Source organism: Neopsephotus bourkii, unplaced genomic scaffold (assembly GCF_033783945.1).
Source record: "Neopsephotus bourkii isolate Nb327-2 ecotype Australia unplaced genomic scaffold, CSIRO-AGI_Nbou_v1 NB_1508, whole genome shotgun sequence".
NCBI classification, from domain to species: domain Eukaryota; kingdom Metazoa; phylum Chordata; class Aves; order Psittaciformes; family Psittacidae; genus Neopsephotus; species Neopsephotus bourkii.
Window position 1 is genome coordinate 6,404,332 of NW_026901984.1, and position 18,257 is coordinate 6,422,588.

At 38.0% G+C, this 18,257-nt stretch overlaps 1 protein-coding gene across 5 annotated transcripts in view; it reads right to left on the bottom strand.

Annotated features, from left to right (window-relative positions):
- CTNND2 (catenin delta 2) overlaps positions 1-18,257 on the bottom strand; it is a 650,408-nt gene that overhangs the window by 21,776 nt on the left and 610,375 nt on the right. For 3 of the 5 annotated variants that reach the window (XM_061369698.1, XM_061369699.1, XM_061369704.1), the window contains exons 17-19: positions 16,806-17,016; positions 13,417-13,501; positions 6,939-7,064 (exon numbers count right to left, since the gene is read on the bottom strand). In XM_061369698.1, the coding sequence (XP_061225682.1) occupies positions 6,939-7,064; positions 13,417-13,501; positions 16,806-17,016 (422 nt within the window). The remainder of the gene's footprint in view (positions 1-6,938; positions 7,065-13,416; positions 13,502-16,805; positions 17,017-18,257) is intronic. The other 2 variants (XM_061369700.1, XM_061369701.1) reach the window with 1 other exon arrangement.

An 18,257-nucleotide genomic window follows, 5' to 3' on the forward strand; every position in this document is an offset into this window, starting at 1 on the left:
GCAGAGGTGGCTGGGCTGGGCAGGGGAGGACCAAGTCAGCTGTGTGGCAAAGCTGCCACTGGAGCAGCCGCCTCTCACAGAGGCTCTCAGCCCCCTGCCTCAGTGCCTGATGCTGGGGGGGGTGGGGTGGGGTGGGGGGGGTGTGTGCCTCACTGCTCCCCAGCGGTGTGGCTGTGTGATACGCACATGCCCTGCTTCAGTCTCCTTTCGTATGACATGCAGTGGGCTTCACCTCAGCACTTCTCTCCTTTTTACTCTGAATTTCAAGGTACAAATACCTTTTACTTATAAGCAACTGTTTCTGCATCCCAGACACAGCAGAAGCTCGATTGCTTAAGAAGCTAAGAGAGAAAAACATATTTAGGGCAGCATTAGGCTTAAAGAAGGACTCCTAAACAGACAGATATTAAGCACAGGAAAACTGTCTGGCACTGGATGAAGATTATTAAGTTTTCTGTAGGCTCTTTAAAGTGACATTTTCAGAATCAGTGGTTAAACTCATTCTTTTTGAAACGAGACACGTTCCTCCCAGCCTCCATCTCAGCTTCCCTGAAAGCAAAGCTATTATTCTCCTATTGTCAGCACTCCACCCCAAAATCATCTAGAATATTTTCTCTCCCTTTTTTTCTCCTGTCACCACAGAGCCTGAGGTGTATTCTTCTGAGAGTACCACCCAATCTTTTCCTTTCAAAATAACCACAGAGACTCAACTGGTTTTCTCTTTTTCAAGTGCCCTTTTTTTTTGTGTGCACTGTTATCATTTTCTAATCGCGTACTGTCTACCATAATTTTACATCCCATCCCTTGATTTTAGCTACGAAGAGACACAGGATAAGGGAGAGATATGTTAATTACTTGACAAATCTGTCCAAGTGAGGAACAGCTAGGTAGCTATCCCTGGTTGGTTTACATAGCACAATAGTGGGATGTATCAGGGAATCACCGAGGCATTACTTTACCTATCCGTAATTAATTATTGATTTCCTGTTGTGCAAGTTGCAAAGATGACAAGACCTAATCTGATGAATAAAGTAGCTATAAGAAAAGGGAATCGTATGTGAGGCAAAGCATGAAGGACAAGACTTGAGATACGGCAGAGTTCATTATTCATTTTGCTGAGGTTATATGCAGCTAAATAATAAACCTTTCAAAACACTGCAATAAAATGAACTAAATTCATTCTTCAAAGCATCTCTTTGCCTCTTAAACAGAAATAAGATTCTTTTAATGTAGTTTAGAGGAAATGAAGGGAGTATTTGGCCCTTTAGCTAGAATTTCTGTTTTTCTGTTTTCCCCTGCATAAGGGATGTAAGCTATAATTTAAATTGTTACAATCACAAATTAACTATTTTTTGCTTGTATCTTGTATGCACAAAAAACCCCTGCATCCAAGAAACGTGTTTACAATCATTTTTGACTTGCAGTGTCATTTTCATTCCAGTAATGCAATTTCATCTATCTTAACATATTTATGCCCTAGAAATGCAAACTCTGCTCTTGCCCACAAAATCTCAAGGGCAGGACAAATACTACTTTATGCTCAGGGTCAGCATTAACCAAATGCAACTCTTCTATTGTACCTGTGGGCATAAAACATTAAAAAAGATCACTATCAGAATAAAATACACACTATTGTCTCTTCTGGTGAAAACATGGTAGGATTGCTGATACTGACTGTGATCAAGAGCCCTCAGGGCTTTCTGATTCCTGAAGTGCAGCACTGTGGCTGAAAACCATACATATTTTACTCAAATATGTAGGTGCCTGACAAAAAGCAAATCTGTGCCCCTTTGGACAAATCACTAGATAAACTCATGCTGTCCTTGGGTTTAGGTCAAAAGCTTTTGCATGAATACTCTTAAACTAGAGAATTTAGATATCTGACTGCTTACTTCTAAGCTGTATTAATTTTAAGGAACTGCTGCTTTGAACATGTAGTTTCATTATTAACACTTAGACATTAATAATGAGAAGAGCTTTAGTATCGTTAACTCAAACAGGAATACACTACTGGACCAAAGCCTAAAACTCTCTAGGGGAACCACAACTTTCTGTAAATTTACATTAAAAGTAAAACAGTTTAGAAACTGACAGTTAAACTCTTCATTTCTACCTCCTTAGGAAGAATAAGCTATAGATCTTTTATCAAGACATACTGTATCAGCTAGCAAATGAGGTAAAAAAACCTCAGAACAAAGCACACATACTACAAAAGAGACTCCTTTCAAAATACAGGGCTTCTTTCCTCCAAGACTGAAACAGCAGACGTATTTAGGCCATTTTTAAATTCTGTTAGCAGTTTTAGCACATGAAGAGGGCAGAAACAAGAAGGACAACCACAACTTCCCAGCAATTTTTTACCCACCCATTATTGGATCATGTGGAATATTAAAAGATGTTCTTCATGACCTAAAGTAGGATATTGATGCACCAGCTTAATATTCACTGAACTTTGAATTTACATGTACTGGCCGAAGTAAACACTTTTAACATCCTTACAGGACCCAGAAGAAGGAGGATGATGATAGCATTAAGTACAGCAACAGATGCCCAGTGTTACATGTCAGACCATCATAGCTAGACTATTTACCTCTGAAAATATGCTTTGATTGCCATAGTAATAAATTCAATCTGATTTCCATCCCCTCTGTACTGCTTGTATATACTGTTACTACTAGTAAAAATTCTATTGGTCTTACTTGTTTACAAAACTGTAAGCAACCATCCAACATACCTTTAAGGGTTGCGGGAAGAAATTGAGTTTCTCACCTATACTCTTTCCTCACACATCTGTGTCTAAATCTAGATACGCAAACATTAAGCATACAAGTTAATTAAAAATCATATTTTGTTCTGAATGTAAGAAGTCATGTTCCTTGAATGGATTTTGGAGAAAAAAAATGACAGAAATAAAAAATGGGTTCTCTTAACATGTACCTTTAAAAGACTTTAAAGTCTTCAGAAAAACTTTTGGATTCTTTTCAGTATTGTACATCTGAATCCAGCTAAATTCTGATTGCCATTAATTAGTGTTATTTATAGTTTAAAAATGTTAAATATATTATATAAGTGGACTAAAAATGTCCTAAGAGACATGCAGTTAATTTTCTTACTATCTCCTTTGTATTCAAGTATTAAAATCCAGTCTTCTGAGGAACCGTATTTTTGAGAAGAAAAATTTTGCAGATGTGACTTTCCACTTATGCATAACCCTCCAGATTCTGTTTGTCTACTTGTACCTTTACCCTAAGGATATTTCAGAAACTTCAGTTACACAATTCCCTTCAGAAGGTTCCAAGTCAAAGACACTGACTCCTGGGCTGCATTGTAAGTTTTCTTTTCTTCAGAGAAGTTCAAAGGGTAGAGTACTCTGCAGACAGACTTTACACAATTAGGAGATTAAACATCTCTCTTCTAAATCTGTACTTAGCAACCTTAAAAACAGACGTGTGTTTTGAAGTGAACAATACCTAGTTATTCCCACATAAGTCGTCTAGAGTTTACCATGAGACACTATCAATACTGAAGATGCCTTAGCATCACATATATGTATGGATCATTCTAGAGAACTGTATGGACACACCTGCATTCTTTTCTTATTTGTTTAGCACCTCTTGAGTCTAGCTCTAGCAGGTTTTGGATTAGAATGGTGTCAGCTTCCATGCAGTTGTTACTGATAATTTAGAAGAGTAACTGCTAAGTTTGGTTGCTGAATTACCACTTGCTACAGTGTTCAGTATTAAAGGAAAGTACTACCATGCCTTTAAGGCCCTCATGGGAAAAGCAACAGTCAAGCACAGCTGCATATAATTTTCTAAGCTCACAGCTCAAGTCATTAAGGTTTATTCCTCTAGGTATTCCCAAACTCTCTTTGTTCAGACCTGCTGAAAGGCAGCATCTTCTATGTTCATGCTGTGTTGTTTTACAATACACCCCCCACTTGTATATACATGTAAGCAGATATACATATTTACTAGCAAAAGTGCAGGTCTGTCATTCCACAACCATACAAGTATTTGCAAGGAGTGGAAAAAAAAAAAACAACAAAAAACCCCAAACCAAAAAGCAAGCCATTACTTTGGCTTTAATTGTGCTTAGTCATCATATTTGTTTTTTTTGGATACTATTCCGTAAGAAAGCCCACACCAAAACAGTGTAAGTATGGACAAGGTTTGGCTTCATCTACATTGGACTGTTTACATGAAAATAATATTATTAGTATTGAGTCTTCAGTTCATCACAGACTATATTTTAGATTACTGCTAATATTTTAAATACCATAGTAAACACAGAAAAAATATCAGGAAGAAACATATAAATACAGAAATAACTGAAACACAACTAAGGGAATGGTAGGTGATATTGCGCAGTAAATAAACCTTTGAGAGTATCACAATTTAACTACGTAAAATGCAAAATGTTCAAAATAAATGAAGTCTATTATACAGTAAATGATGGAATTCAGAAGCATAGAGCATTTGAAAACATTTCCCTCTAATAACTGTTGCAGAAACACAAATTTAGATATTCCAATACGTGTTGTCACTGTCATACAGGGAAGAACATCAACATTTTTGATCCCAAAAGATTTTCTGTCCTCTTTAGGCCAAGTAAAATATAAAAAACATTGCAACAACATAATGGCAATCCCTTCTCTTTATAGTACTGTCTGATACTGTTATACTCAAAGGAGGTTAGAAGGAACTAGGAGAGCTATTACTTCATATGATGTATAAGCTAGGAAAATCAGAACATGACATACTCAACAGCACAACCGAAATTATAATTATTTGTGTTAAAATCGAAACAACATTTTGACTTAGATTTTTTAAATATTTTAGATACATTTTTGTCCTTTATTTTTCCTAATTCTCCTTCTTAAAAACTAGCCAAATGATTTATAATGATAATACCGCTAGGTGAAGACACTAAATGGATTTGTGTTTTGCCAAACACTGAGAATTTCTCTCCCCTCCCTCATTCTTTTCTTTTAGAAAGTCAAGCACACTTTATACACTAGTTTTTCCATGTGTGAATACTCCTGAATGCTTCGGCATATGCCAGTTTTTACTTGTACAGCTCAGCTCAATTTATTTGCACTATTTCCTCTTAAGCTTTCATGATTCAGTCATGATATGTAGATAGGCAAACAGGATATTATTTAAGCAGACAAGTGGCAAAGAAAGAGCCACAAATGTTCAAATTTAGTTGGGAAAGTTTTGTATGATTCTTGAAAAAACAATCCTGGGAAGGCATACACAGTCAAAAGAGGAAATAAGTTAAATGGCTAAGTTTATACAGTGATGCTGCCTAGTGCTAATTATGGTGAAAAAAAACCAGCACTGAGGTAAAACCTAAATTCCAGATCAACAGATCAAGATCAACAGATTTTTCTTTGGGCTGTAACTACTAGTTGTTATTTCTTGCAGAACAGAAAATATACCTTTGCTTCAATGAAGAAAACATATCTTATATGAACACTGGAAACTAATATACAGCATAAAATATAGCATTAATACTAACTCAACATACACACAGAAAAAACAGTAATTCCAACTTTTTTTCCAGTACTGAAGCCAATGACAATTTCGTGATTAAGTATTTAATAAGACTGCTGTCTGATAAAAAGCCACATTTAAAATGCTCGCTTAAATGCAAATAACATGTTTAGAGGCAAGAAAAACTGAAACAGAAATGAAAAATGGAAGTATATATTTGAAGATGTTAATTTTTTTCGCTTTTTGGATATTGAATCTGCATCTCCTAAAATTACCCAGATGATGCTTTAGAAAGGCCTGAATATCATAATTCCACAGCAAATTTCCACATTTCCTTTATTTAAAATCAATTTAGGAATTTGCTTAAATCCTGATTAAACTAAGCAATGTCATATATCAGATGGTGAAATGCTGCACATTTTAAGTATCATATTCCTGTTAGCTAAAGATTAAAGGGATTTATGCTAACCTTGACAGATATTTATGTCTAAAGTATTTAAATGAGATCTCCTCTGATGTCTTCCCTCTTCCAGGCAAAATTAGTAGAAAAAACCCTCAAAAAATAGCATAACTACTACGTCCTTTGTGACCAGCAAAAATGTGTGAAGTCCTATTTTATCTAAATATTTTAACAGAAATAACACACAGACATATATATAAATATATGAAAAGGTTTATCCAAGAATTTACTTGAATGTTGTGCATATGTAGAAGGTATTTTGTTTTCTGCAGTAATGACACAGAGTCACATTTTATTATGAAAAAAACATAGTGGGAGCAAACCAAAAGACCGTACTTGGTTAAGGAAATGGAATTTTAGTACTGAAAATTAAACAGTGCCCAGTTGTTCTAATTCTCATCAGCTGTATTTACGTCTGAAGACATCTCCAATTTCTTATTAATAGATGTTTTGAAAGTTAGCATTTTACAAATTTAATTCATTCATGGACACACTGATTTTTCTACAGATATCCTAATTTACCTGAGAACCTTTTACTGAAATATGCAGCTATTGCTTCTTTCTTACAGATGTCATTGAGCCAGAAAAGGTAAGTAAAGTGCTTGATAAATTTAACCTGCTATTGCAACATAGTGCTTATCAATAACTGCCTTTCTGTTTGAAAGGTTCAGGCAATCAAAAGAGATTACAGAAATGCTAGAAAGCTTGTCAGGGAACTGAATGTAATGCAGTTGTCCCCCTCTCTGGTATATGCTGTCCTCAGAGAGAGCAAAACTCTGCACACCTTCCTCACACAGCTGAAATGAATGGGGCTGCTCTCCTAAGTGAAGCAATAATCTACAGTATGATTTAAAAATACATTCTTTAGTAAGGCTTTGTTCCTTTTTTTCCAAATGTCTTCTGTAGAACTTTTTTGGGTACAAATCTCAGTATGGATGAAACATAACAATTCAACACTGGTCAGCTGACAGCCAGAATACCTGGGTTGGGGAATAGATTCTGGTTTCTTGGCTCTGGGAGAGAGTATGCTGAGCGTGCCATGACCCAGAATGGTGGGTTGGTGAAAATCCTCTGTCATCAGCCACACTGAAGCTTGGGGCCGCCCACTGCCATAAATCAATCAATCAGTCAATCATTTATTAATCAGGTACTTGCATTTTCATAGTTAACATAAAAATGGGCTCTAGACAATGCCTTCTCTATGGTGATAATCTACCTTTCTATTACAGAGGGGAGTTTACCTTAAATTAATCCATCCCTTTTATAAAAGGGTGATATATTAATCTGAAAAAGTGTCTTGCCAGTCGTACGAAATAAATCAAGCCCTGCTGAAAGATCAGCATTGCAAAAGACATATTCTCACACACAATTTGAGCACATGAATAGCTCCTTCAAGTCAAGCCACTTTTTTAAGGAATTATTACATCATGGATTTGGAATTTAGATCCTTAACGTAGGGTTTAAGTTCTGCAAAGACACTTTCACTAGCTAATTTCACCCTAAACTGTCATCTTTTGGGGGGGACATCTGACTGGGTATAACCTTAACTGAAGAAAATCCAAATGATGCATTGCAAGTCTACAAGATAGCACTGTGTAGCTAACATTTTTAAAGGGTATTTATATTTTGCTTAAGAAAGGACTTTAGATTCTAAACCTCCTTGACTACAGTTTTGAAGTTTATTGCTGTCAATTTTCATGGAACATTTAGCGAGAACGGACCTTTTCACAGAATCATTTTATTATTCCGAAAGTCACATAAAAAGAGTCCTTTTCTAGATCAGGACTGGCTTAACTGCTTCTAAGGCTTCAGGCAATTTTAAGCATTTTTTCCAGCCAATGACAGACAAGGCCATCTTCAGAGTGACTACTCTGACTTCATTAAACGCCTATCGCAATAGTATCCCTGTTGAAATAGCACACTACATGCTGAAGGACGGCCAACCTGAACAGCCTCTCTAGTTTCAAATAATTGGTTGTATTCTTATTCATATGGCAGGAGAACAGGACAAGCATTTATATTATTCCATGCAGAACAGAAACCTACGATAACAAATGGGGAACAAAAATATTTTCTATAAATTCCCTGTGATCTCTACTTATATACTGGAAGCTGGTGTAAGTGCAAACATAATGACAGAATGTAAACAAATTTCTTGGAGCCTAAGTGATTAGGCAAAACAAACCAATTAATAGAAAACGTTCTTCTTGACAGTTCCTCCAGCTCTTTAATATTATACACACTTAATGTTAATTGAAGCTTTTTTAATATTTTTTTTCATGTTAAATTCATTTAGCACAACCCTTTTGCTCAAATTTCCTCATGCAATTTAACAAGCCATCTGTGTTTAAGAGTAGTTGGTTATTGTCTGGAAAACTGACATAGGTAAGAGTTTACCAGCTAATGGAAATCTGTTCTCTTACAGTCACACCTGTATTTTCCAAGTTGTACCTTAATCTTCAGTCAGCTAATTCCTTAAAGACTGGAGTGGGATCCAGTGTTACTGACATGAAAATAGGCTCCTTTAAAGAATCACCATAGTAGCTCCCTTCACCCTGCTTACTTAGGTGGCTAAACTAAATGGGACAGGACCTCTCTCTCGAGGCTGTAAGCAGCACTTCATTCTCCTGCTGGCTGTACAGATTACCAAGATACTTGGAGAAGGGTATACTGTGAGTCTGAAGCACAGGGACAAACAAAATAGCTCCTCTACCTAGTTCTTCTCAAGTGCTGAGCCACCCATGGGGCTACAGAGCATGTGACCATTAAGCACTTTTGAAAATCAGATTGTAAGTATTTCAGAATAGACTTCAGAAAACAGAGGTGGAGAAATTTATGAAACTAAAAGTCTTATTTGTAGGGAACAAACACATTTAAAAATAACATGGCATTAAAGTCATTCTTTGGGAGACATTTCATCTACTGATGAAAACCTGTGACGATCGCCTCTTTTTTTTTTTTTTTTTCACTTGGTATCTGGAAATGAATCACACTTAAATAATCTAAGCATTGTCTATATGAGGCTGAACCTGAACCTTATTTTCCTCTTCATGGGATTTTCCTGAGATCAGATTTCTGTTTCAGCTACTGCTTGTAAAACTGAGCAGTACTGCCTGTGAACTCTTCCCTGATGAAGGATCTGCAAGTTAAACTTCTGGGATGGATGGAAGCTCCTTCATCTCAAGACCAAATTTGTTGCTTCCTCTTGGACTGTCAAGGTGGGTTTTTTTCCTGTAATTTTAGGACCAGAAACCTTTATGCATTTTACAGCTTTTCCTTGTTGGACTGTGTTAGGATAGTGTCAAATTAACCATACCAGGGACTAAAATAATCTTTTTGTTCCCCAAAGCCCCAGCCTATAAAGAATGGTAAACACTGTCACCTCACTCATGAATCTGAATGCTGACTGTTTTACTTTCTGTGTCTTCTCCATTCCAGGCCAACCTAACAAGTCTAAGTGTCCCCTTAAAACCACAGCACAGCTATGAACTGGAAATCCTAGTACAATGGATAGAACCTGTCAGCAGAGGGTACAGGGTGTGTGTGACACAGCTCTGCAAACACTGTACATAAGATATTGTGGGCTTACGGAGCTTTCCAAGCAAAAACTGAGACAACAAAGCCAATACCTCCTCCTCCTTGCGCATGCAGCCCAGGCTGTGGGAAGTTAGAAATCTATCCATTATTCTCCTAAGCCAGAAAAGCTACAGTCTCTACCTGTGCATGCTTTTTAGAGAATAAAAAACCTATCTGACAAGACAGACCAACAGTTCAAAGAGTGCAACTCCTCTTGTAGTAGCTGTTAATAAATGGACACAATGTTCCTGCTTTGGCAAACTGAAAGCCATATATAAACCTTCAATCCTCATTTTTTATAGGACCTTGGGAATCACAGGATACACTGGATGCTGCAGATTAGTTAGCCTGTCTCCCCAGTAAATTCAACTGACTGCAAAAGCTTCAGCTCTTGCCTTTGATACCTTACAGAAAAGACCTCTGGAATCAATAGGGCCTTCTCATTGCTTTCACTGGAAGCAGGATCAAGCCCATTGCAGAGAAGCTTCTGGGTATGAGAACCCTGAGCTTTGGACTCCCAAAGATACATTGCTTGCAAGGTTTATTCTGTCCACCTGCTCTGCCTTTCTGTTTAAACACAGTATGTGGGCTAGCCTGAAACTCTTTTTGCAGAAACATCTCTCTAGCCTAACCTGACTTACTAGATTTAATTTTCTGTGCTTCCATCTCACTGACTTGTGGAATAATTTTGCATTTTTCAGGATAAAAGAGATGGACAGGACCTTAATATTCTGTGTTGTCAAAATACTGCTTGGATTCTTAGTTGCACTATGACCTTCAGAAAGGGTATATTGCTTGATTTGATCAATGAAGTTAATTGAGTCGTCATAGTTGCTGCTGCACTTTTTGGCCTTTAATGGCCCAGAGAAACAGGCAGTGTCTGTCAGACACTGAGTGGCACAAAGAAATTTGTGAACACTACTATTCTTCTTAAGCAGCATAGCTGAAGCTGGCAGCCTGATATCCCTGAAATTTGGGCAATTTTTTATGTCACATCTGATGCTGACATTGTCCTCAGAAGCAGCTTCATTTAGGTTTCATTACATAGGCATATTAATGTTACAGCTGAAGAGCTTGCTCACCCATGATGGGACTGGTGGCTTGCAGGAAGCTTTTACTGCACATACTCTGCTTAGGGCAGCCCCGCTACTGGCATCAGATAGAGGATGAGTTTCTGACTCCTACACTTAACCTTCCGAGCCAGGAATTTATCAGGGATTGCTGCAAGAGGGAATTGCACTTCACGGCTTCTGGTACTCTACAGGTGTGGCATGTCATTAGGTGATGTCGTGGTTTAACCCCAGCCAGAAAGACCCCTACCAAGAAAGAGAAAAACGACTGCCATTGTTAAACCCAGGACAGGTGACCACATCAATCCCCAACTCTGGATGCACTTTCTGTCAGTGCAGTTCATATTCTGCCAGTTATGGGATGATTCCTCTTCTGTTGAGCAAAATTAGGCAGTGAAAAGAGGTTTTCATGTTTTTGCTGATGCAGTCATAGTTGGACTAAATATACTGACTACTACTGCATCTGCAGTAAACATATTGCTTTCTTTCTCCATTAATACAAATGATAATACTTCTTTTTACCTGTCCTTACTTACTGTACTGTAAACATGTAGCTCTAAAATACACAACTCAAACTACTTGGTTACACTGTTTCTCAAACAGCCAGGTAAGTGATGCTGCTTTTTCTTAAGTCTGATGTGATGCTTGCAATTTCCTTGTATTACAATACAGAACTGTGCCTCTCAGTAGGCCACCAATTGTTTGAAAGTAATTGTATAGATACTTTAGTACACAGGAAGAAATTGCTGATGGTTATGCACTGGGATTTACCTGCACTTCAAAAAAGGCGGTGCAGGTGCAAAGTGATGACCATATTATACTGTCAAATGTATGTTCACATGTTTTTACTAGCGTATGCATTTTAATGGGACAAAATAAAGATTGCATTGACCCAGTCTTTGCATAACGTTGATTAACACAAACTTTTATAATTTTCCTTTCATAAAAACATTGTTTCCCCAACAGTGGTGAAACTCAGCCAGCCAGCATCACAGTCAGCCTACTGTTTAATAAATATTATAACTTTATAAAGATTACTGTATGTCTTCTAAAAAACAGGAGCGTGCAGCATATGTAATGAGCATAAAAATATTTAGCAGAGACTGGCCTTCATTTAAGAGTTTGTGAAGCCTATAGGAATTACCCAGTATAGAGATCAATAAAATACTTCATGAGAATACAGTGTCTGCCATGAGATTCCTGGGAACTACCTCAAAGGCTAGCTGACCCTATTTTCCATGCCCCAAGTATGTATTTGTGGTTGCAGGATATATTCTTTAAAGCATGCAAGGTACTGAGTAACAAAGCATGCTTAGTATGTAAGTACACTACCAGGCATTCATGCTGGCAACCAACTGAATGTCCTTTACGTAGCAGTATGTATACTCAGAAGCCATACAGCATATAGATTACCTTATGTGCGGAGCAACCCTAGAAATTGCTTTTCCATCACAGCATGTATATATACAGACAGAAGGCTGGAAATGAGCCAGACATTGTAAGAATCTCTGAGAGATTATGGTGCAATGAAGTTCAGCCTCTACAGTGCAGCCACCCACATGCACAGAAGTTCGGTTATGCACACTTCCAGTGTGTTACTGCCTTCCATCAAGAAAAGACTACTCTAGCTCATGTTTGTTCCCACTTCTTAATGGGACAGTTGAGTACCAGGCTGTTACTTGGAACATCATCACATATGGTATCCCTAGGGCTGCCAAGGATGACTAAAAATACTGGAAGTGAACAATGGGAGAGACTCAATAACCATCTTCCTTACTCCTCAGACTTGACAAAAGCAGGGCTGAGGCATGCAAAAGAACAGCATTTTAAACAGAAGGTCAGCTTCTATCATTTTGAGATTTGGTGCATAAGTTTCATGTAATTAAGCTCTTTCCTTGTGCAAAATACATACAACACAGATTATGCCACTGTAAACCTTCCCTACTTCACTATTTTATGCCTTAACCTTAACTAGGACCTGAACTTTTGTGCCACAGGAAGTCTTAGCTCTCTTTGCTAAGATTACAAGTACAAATATCAATTAGTTAAGCTGCAAAATTCCATGTAGCAAGAAGACCTTTGAGAACTAAATCTGAAGGCTGATATTCACATGGAATGTAATTCAGTCTGAAAATCTTCAGCAAGAATTACTTTAAATGTTATCATTTACTATGTAGACACTGATGTTTTAAAAGCTATATAGGATGTTATTTCACAGGATCGTATTAACATATTGCAATTAATTTTTAAGAGGTTAGCAGGACCGTGGGAACAGTATGGTACTGAAGACTCCATAGACTGTCTGAAAACCAAGTATATGATGCTACTGTCTGCCAGCTGATTGGAAGTGAAGCTATCAAGTTTCAGCCCAGCTCCACATGTAATTGGTCCCTAAGCACCACTCATTCAGATACTCTTGTTTACAATCTCATGAGGAAATTTTGGAGCTGAAGGGCTAGAAGTCTGGTAACCTCCTCAGGACAGGGTGGCAAGGTGTAAGAAGGAAAGCTTCATCAGGAGAGCCTGCACAGGTTTGGTCTATGACTTCGCTCTCCAGGGCTGTCAGATTCAGCAATTTTTGTATGAATTATTTTGAAAAACAAATTCACATCCCCTTTTCATCACCACATGTATTTTCAAAAGGTATTTCTATGTTAAGAGTAGAAATGAGGCTCCAAGTATACTGGAACATAGCTCCATGTATCTGAAACTTTAAACTCTAGGTGAATTTCCAGTCACATAAATCATTTGATCTGAAGTTTTTGGGCAACCATATGAAAGATGATAAATCTGGAAATAACCCAAGCCTTACCTTCTTGTAGAGACTTCTCAGGTCTCTGTACTGCCACATACTATTGAGGACCTGAGATGCTGCTTTCACCACTTTCGGCGAATGCCTGTTACACACATATGTTAAAAAGGAAGAGAGAGAAAGAAAGAGTGAGAAACAGACTGTTAAGTACAAGACTCCATTCATTCCAACTTTCAAATGCATTGCTATGGATTTAAACCCCCATTTAAAGTGTGTTTCAAATGTGCCACAATTGGCTGGTGTCTTGGAGGCCAATGTGTTTTTAAGCAAGGGCAATACATGTTATTTCTACAGTGCTAATTATTCAGTGAGGAGCAAAATGTGTGTTCCTCAGCACACTGAGAACAAGAATTCATCCTTAAAGCATCGTAGGAGGAAAGGGAGAGGTAGCAACTGGCAAAATTGTGAAGTACCCAACTGGTATTACGTACATCTAAGATGTCCTGACTACAACTTTTGGCATAAAGGACAAGAAGTTAGAGCCAGAGTTTCTTTCTCTATAAGGTGCCAAAGTCTAACTCTTGACAGCATGCCTAATACATTAAATGCCTCTTAACAGTGGCCAAAAGAAACACTGGGTGGGTGATGAGCACTGTTCTTGAAGTGCAGAGGTAAGATGCAGAAATACAACTGTTTATAAAAAGTCAAGTCAAGTTTCATTAGGAATCCAAATTAGGACTTGCTTCTTGCTCACACGATTAGCCTTTAATGACAGCAATATAGTGTCATGTTGAAAACCATAGTTAACTTCACATGGGCCTTCTCTTCAGAAAGGTTTCAAAAGAATCTCTAAATTATTGTTACAATACATTGGAGTCATACACTCCTCCCGGGATAGGTAACTTAAAAAATATATCTAAACCTCCAAAATTAAAAAACCAGGGAGTGTTCAGCTCAGTGAAGAAAGGTCAAATAGAAAAGGACCAGGAAGATAACGCAGCTCATTGAGGAAGCAACACTGTGCTGTACTAATAATACACTTAAAGCAGTAGAGCACTAGAAAATCTTGCAAAGCTCAAAGTCTGGAGTGAGGATTGATGGAGTTGGGGGCAGTCATTGAAATGATTCATATTTTACTCAGAAAAGGCACATGGACTGCAAAACCAAAGAGACACCAGAAAACCAGAAGTGTATGTTATTGGTTTGGGCAGGAAGTCTTCTCAGGGGTCAGGCTTTGGTGCATCCTGTGACTTCTGAGAGGACCACTGGTAGACTGGCACTAAAGCTGGTCAAGCAATGTTCATGACACAACTCATTCAATTAACTTACACAGTATTTTCCTAGGAATTTATTTGGTGACTTTTTTTTCCTCCCCTTTTTATCAATTTCTCACCCAGAGTACAGCAGTAGGTGGGTAACTGGGGAATAAACAGGAATCTGATAAACCCTTTCAAACAAAATTGTTTTTATTACGCTCCCAGCTGTGCTGGCTCGTGGGGTGCTGGTAGCATGGAACAACTAGGAAAATAACTGTGCCAATCATACCGTGACTACTGAGGAGAAACAGGAACTGTAAGAAGCCAATATGGGCTTGGCCAGTATGACCTTATGAACACCAGTTCCCTCATGCTGTCATACACGGGAAGTGCTCAAGCCCTGGGAGTTTTCCAAAAGTTAGTGGGGCCAGCCCTACACTCCTGGCACTGATATATACAAGGATGCATCCAGTCTAGTACCATGCACTTGTAGAATCATCTGCTTCATACCGGACAAGATAAATGAAGTGTTCTACTGTATTAAAGTGAGCATGCCAGAACTTCCTATCAGTCCAACAAACTGCAATTCTGATTTTTGAACAATGGATTACCTGGGAGAAACCAAACCAAAGCAATAGTGCGTGATACTAACATTTCTGAAAGCTAGGAAATGGAACGTTTGATCAAGATAGGCATTTGTAGCACTGTGACTTGACAGGTTTTCTTGTTCTAGAACTGTGTAACATGTAATAGTAATAACACAGGACTGTGACTCAGAAGTACTTGAGAGGAAGTATACCTATCATTATTTAGGAAGGCATTTTGAAATTAGTCAACACTACCTGGGCTAAATACTTTCATTCAGCACTGATACAGATTTCACAGTTATGAGGGATACTTAGGCAGGGAATTATACCCTTGGATCCCCTAAAACTTTGAAAAGTCAAGACTTAATGAGTATTAATAATCTCTACCAGATAATGAACAGGAACACAAATGCATTATTATGAGAAAAGACACATTCAACTTCAGTAGAATGGATATTAACCTGTTTGCAGTATTGGTACATCTGATGTACAAAATGTAAAACAAAGTTTTAAATACATTTAATTATAATAAAAAATGCAAATAGAAACAAATTGGCACAACTGGTATCACATACTTTGTTACACTACTACTTTTTACCCCTTACAATTAAAATGTAATAATGTTTCAGTAACGAGCTTGTTATGAAAAGGGTGACAATAGAGGAAAAGAAATGGGACTACATTATCTTGGCAATGTTCAATCACATAGGCGAACATAAGTTCTCATACCAAATGTAGGGTGCATAACTCTTTCCTTCAGGGTGTTGTCTGGCTTTGTGAGGCTCTCTTAGAGCTCTGATGCTGCAACAGACTGTGGGATGACAGGCTGAAGTTGGTGGACTGATGGGTTTTCTACACTACTGTGAAGGCTTTTTGTTTTCAAACTGCCATAGTCCTACTGCATTATACTTCTGCAGGCTGACAAATACGAGAACCAGGCAATTTTAGTCAAAAGAAGGATAAAGGGTGAGCTCTAATATGTAGGCTGCATACACAGGAAAACAGACAAGGTGAAACCATAGCTTCTCTGAAAATATCGTCACGTGTAAGATTTTGCATGTTTTGGTGCCTCACAAAGTAGCCTGCAGGTATCCTAATGCTCTCTCAGAAGAAAGGTATTAGGAAAATCACTGAATCCATTTTTGCACAATGCCCCAACTTAGGAGCAGGCTGATGGCCCAGAAAAAGGCACTGTGAAGACGGACAGTGATTTTGTATTCTTCACTCCCAGAGCAAGAGAAGCGGTAACAGGACTGTGGTAAAGTCCTTTCACAGGATCCCTCCACCTGCATGCTACCCCTTCTGTGGGGTGCAATCCAACAGCTCTGGTCTCTAATGTTTTTCAGGATCTTCTGCCCTGAGGCTCTTCCTTAAACTGCACAGGCAGTGCACACCATGCACTACCGATGGTATGTCAAAAATAAACCACAGCAGAAACCTTTGCTATTGGTATTGTCTGTTTCTTGTCACCTTTCTTAGGGGGCATACGATTTCTGATGAAACTAAAGAATTCAACTCATGACTGCATAGAGGAGGCAAACACATTCAGGACTAGTAATAACTACTGGAGATGTTAAAAAAGCACAAGGGGGTTTGCAAAACATACTTGTCTCCTTTACTCTTAGATATGCCAACCAGTTTCTCAATGCCGCCTGCGTCTCGTAAGGCCTTGGCATTCTCCATGTTTTTAGTGATGACTTCATGCAGAGTGCAGCAAATGGCAGTAACGGTGTCATCAGACATGGCCTTGCTTGCTGAGCTGTTGCTGTTGTTAGCTCCTGGCAGTCGGTGGACCAGATCCCTCATGGCATACTTGCCTTTGTTGAAAGAAAATGAAGGGAGAATTCAGAAGATACAGCAATAAAGGGTGACATAGAAGAAGTACAGGGAAAACATGCAAGACTATTAGCACCACTTCCATCACTGCATGTAATCTAATTGGCTACTGAATCTATTTGGAATAAGCTACATTTATACAATTGCATGGTCAATCATTTCACATTAGGGACTCCTAGTATTTCCATAACACATCAGTTGGAGACTTTGGATATGGCTACATCATGCCCTTAGGAAAATGAAATGATGACAGAAAAAGCCAAGTATAGATATAAAGATAACCTTAATATCACAACTCACAGAACTTGGGAAGTTCTCATCTCCCATCACACAACTCATAACTTGTTATGATACATAATATGTGCATCAGTTGTTAAAAACACTACAGCGAATGCAAAGCCAATGACATTGTTATTCGTGAAAAAATCTTCTCTGAAGGACCAGTTTCACTTACAAGGTTAATTCTATACTACATGCACTAATTTAATTAGGTTTATTAATGTTTCTTAGACTTTATTGCTCATTAGAGGACACCATCTTTTCCACACATGCTTAGTTGTATGCTTGGTACTGACAAGAAAAGGGAGCTGTTCTGAGATCTCTTCCTGTCTGATGTTTAGTAAGGAGCTACAATAACCACCAGAACTTAAAATCTCCTAAAATAAAAGGAGAAAATGAATTTTTAAAATGGTCACATTGAACTGAAGACTTGAAATTCTATTGATTACGGTTGGCCGCGATGGCCTTAAAGGTCTTTTCCAACAAGATTCCATGATTCTATGACAACTGTAACTTTTTCATGTTTACATGAACAAAGGATTTTTTTTCGCAAAATTGCACCTGAAAGTCATGTGGTGCTTGTGAAAATAACACAAGAGCAGCTTCTGAGAATTTATATATATACATGTAGTATCACTGTAAATATATAAATGTAAATATATAAATGTAGAGCAGGGTTAGCACTGGCACAGCTATAAGAGAAGCCTCACACCAATTCTATAGCGTCACTATTACATTAAAGTAATTTCTTAGCCCTTCAATGCGATGAAGACAAGATTGGAGAGGGCAAGGTCCTGATAAAGTTGTTGCTGAGGTCAGTAAAACAACTTTGAATCACCTTCAGTGCAGCTGTGCTAGGAATTTGCATACAGCAATCACCATGAGTGTATCATGCAGGATGAAAAAGACAGGAAAACTGGGAAAAATAAACATAATTAGTAAT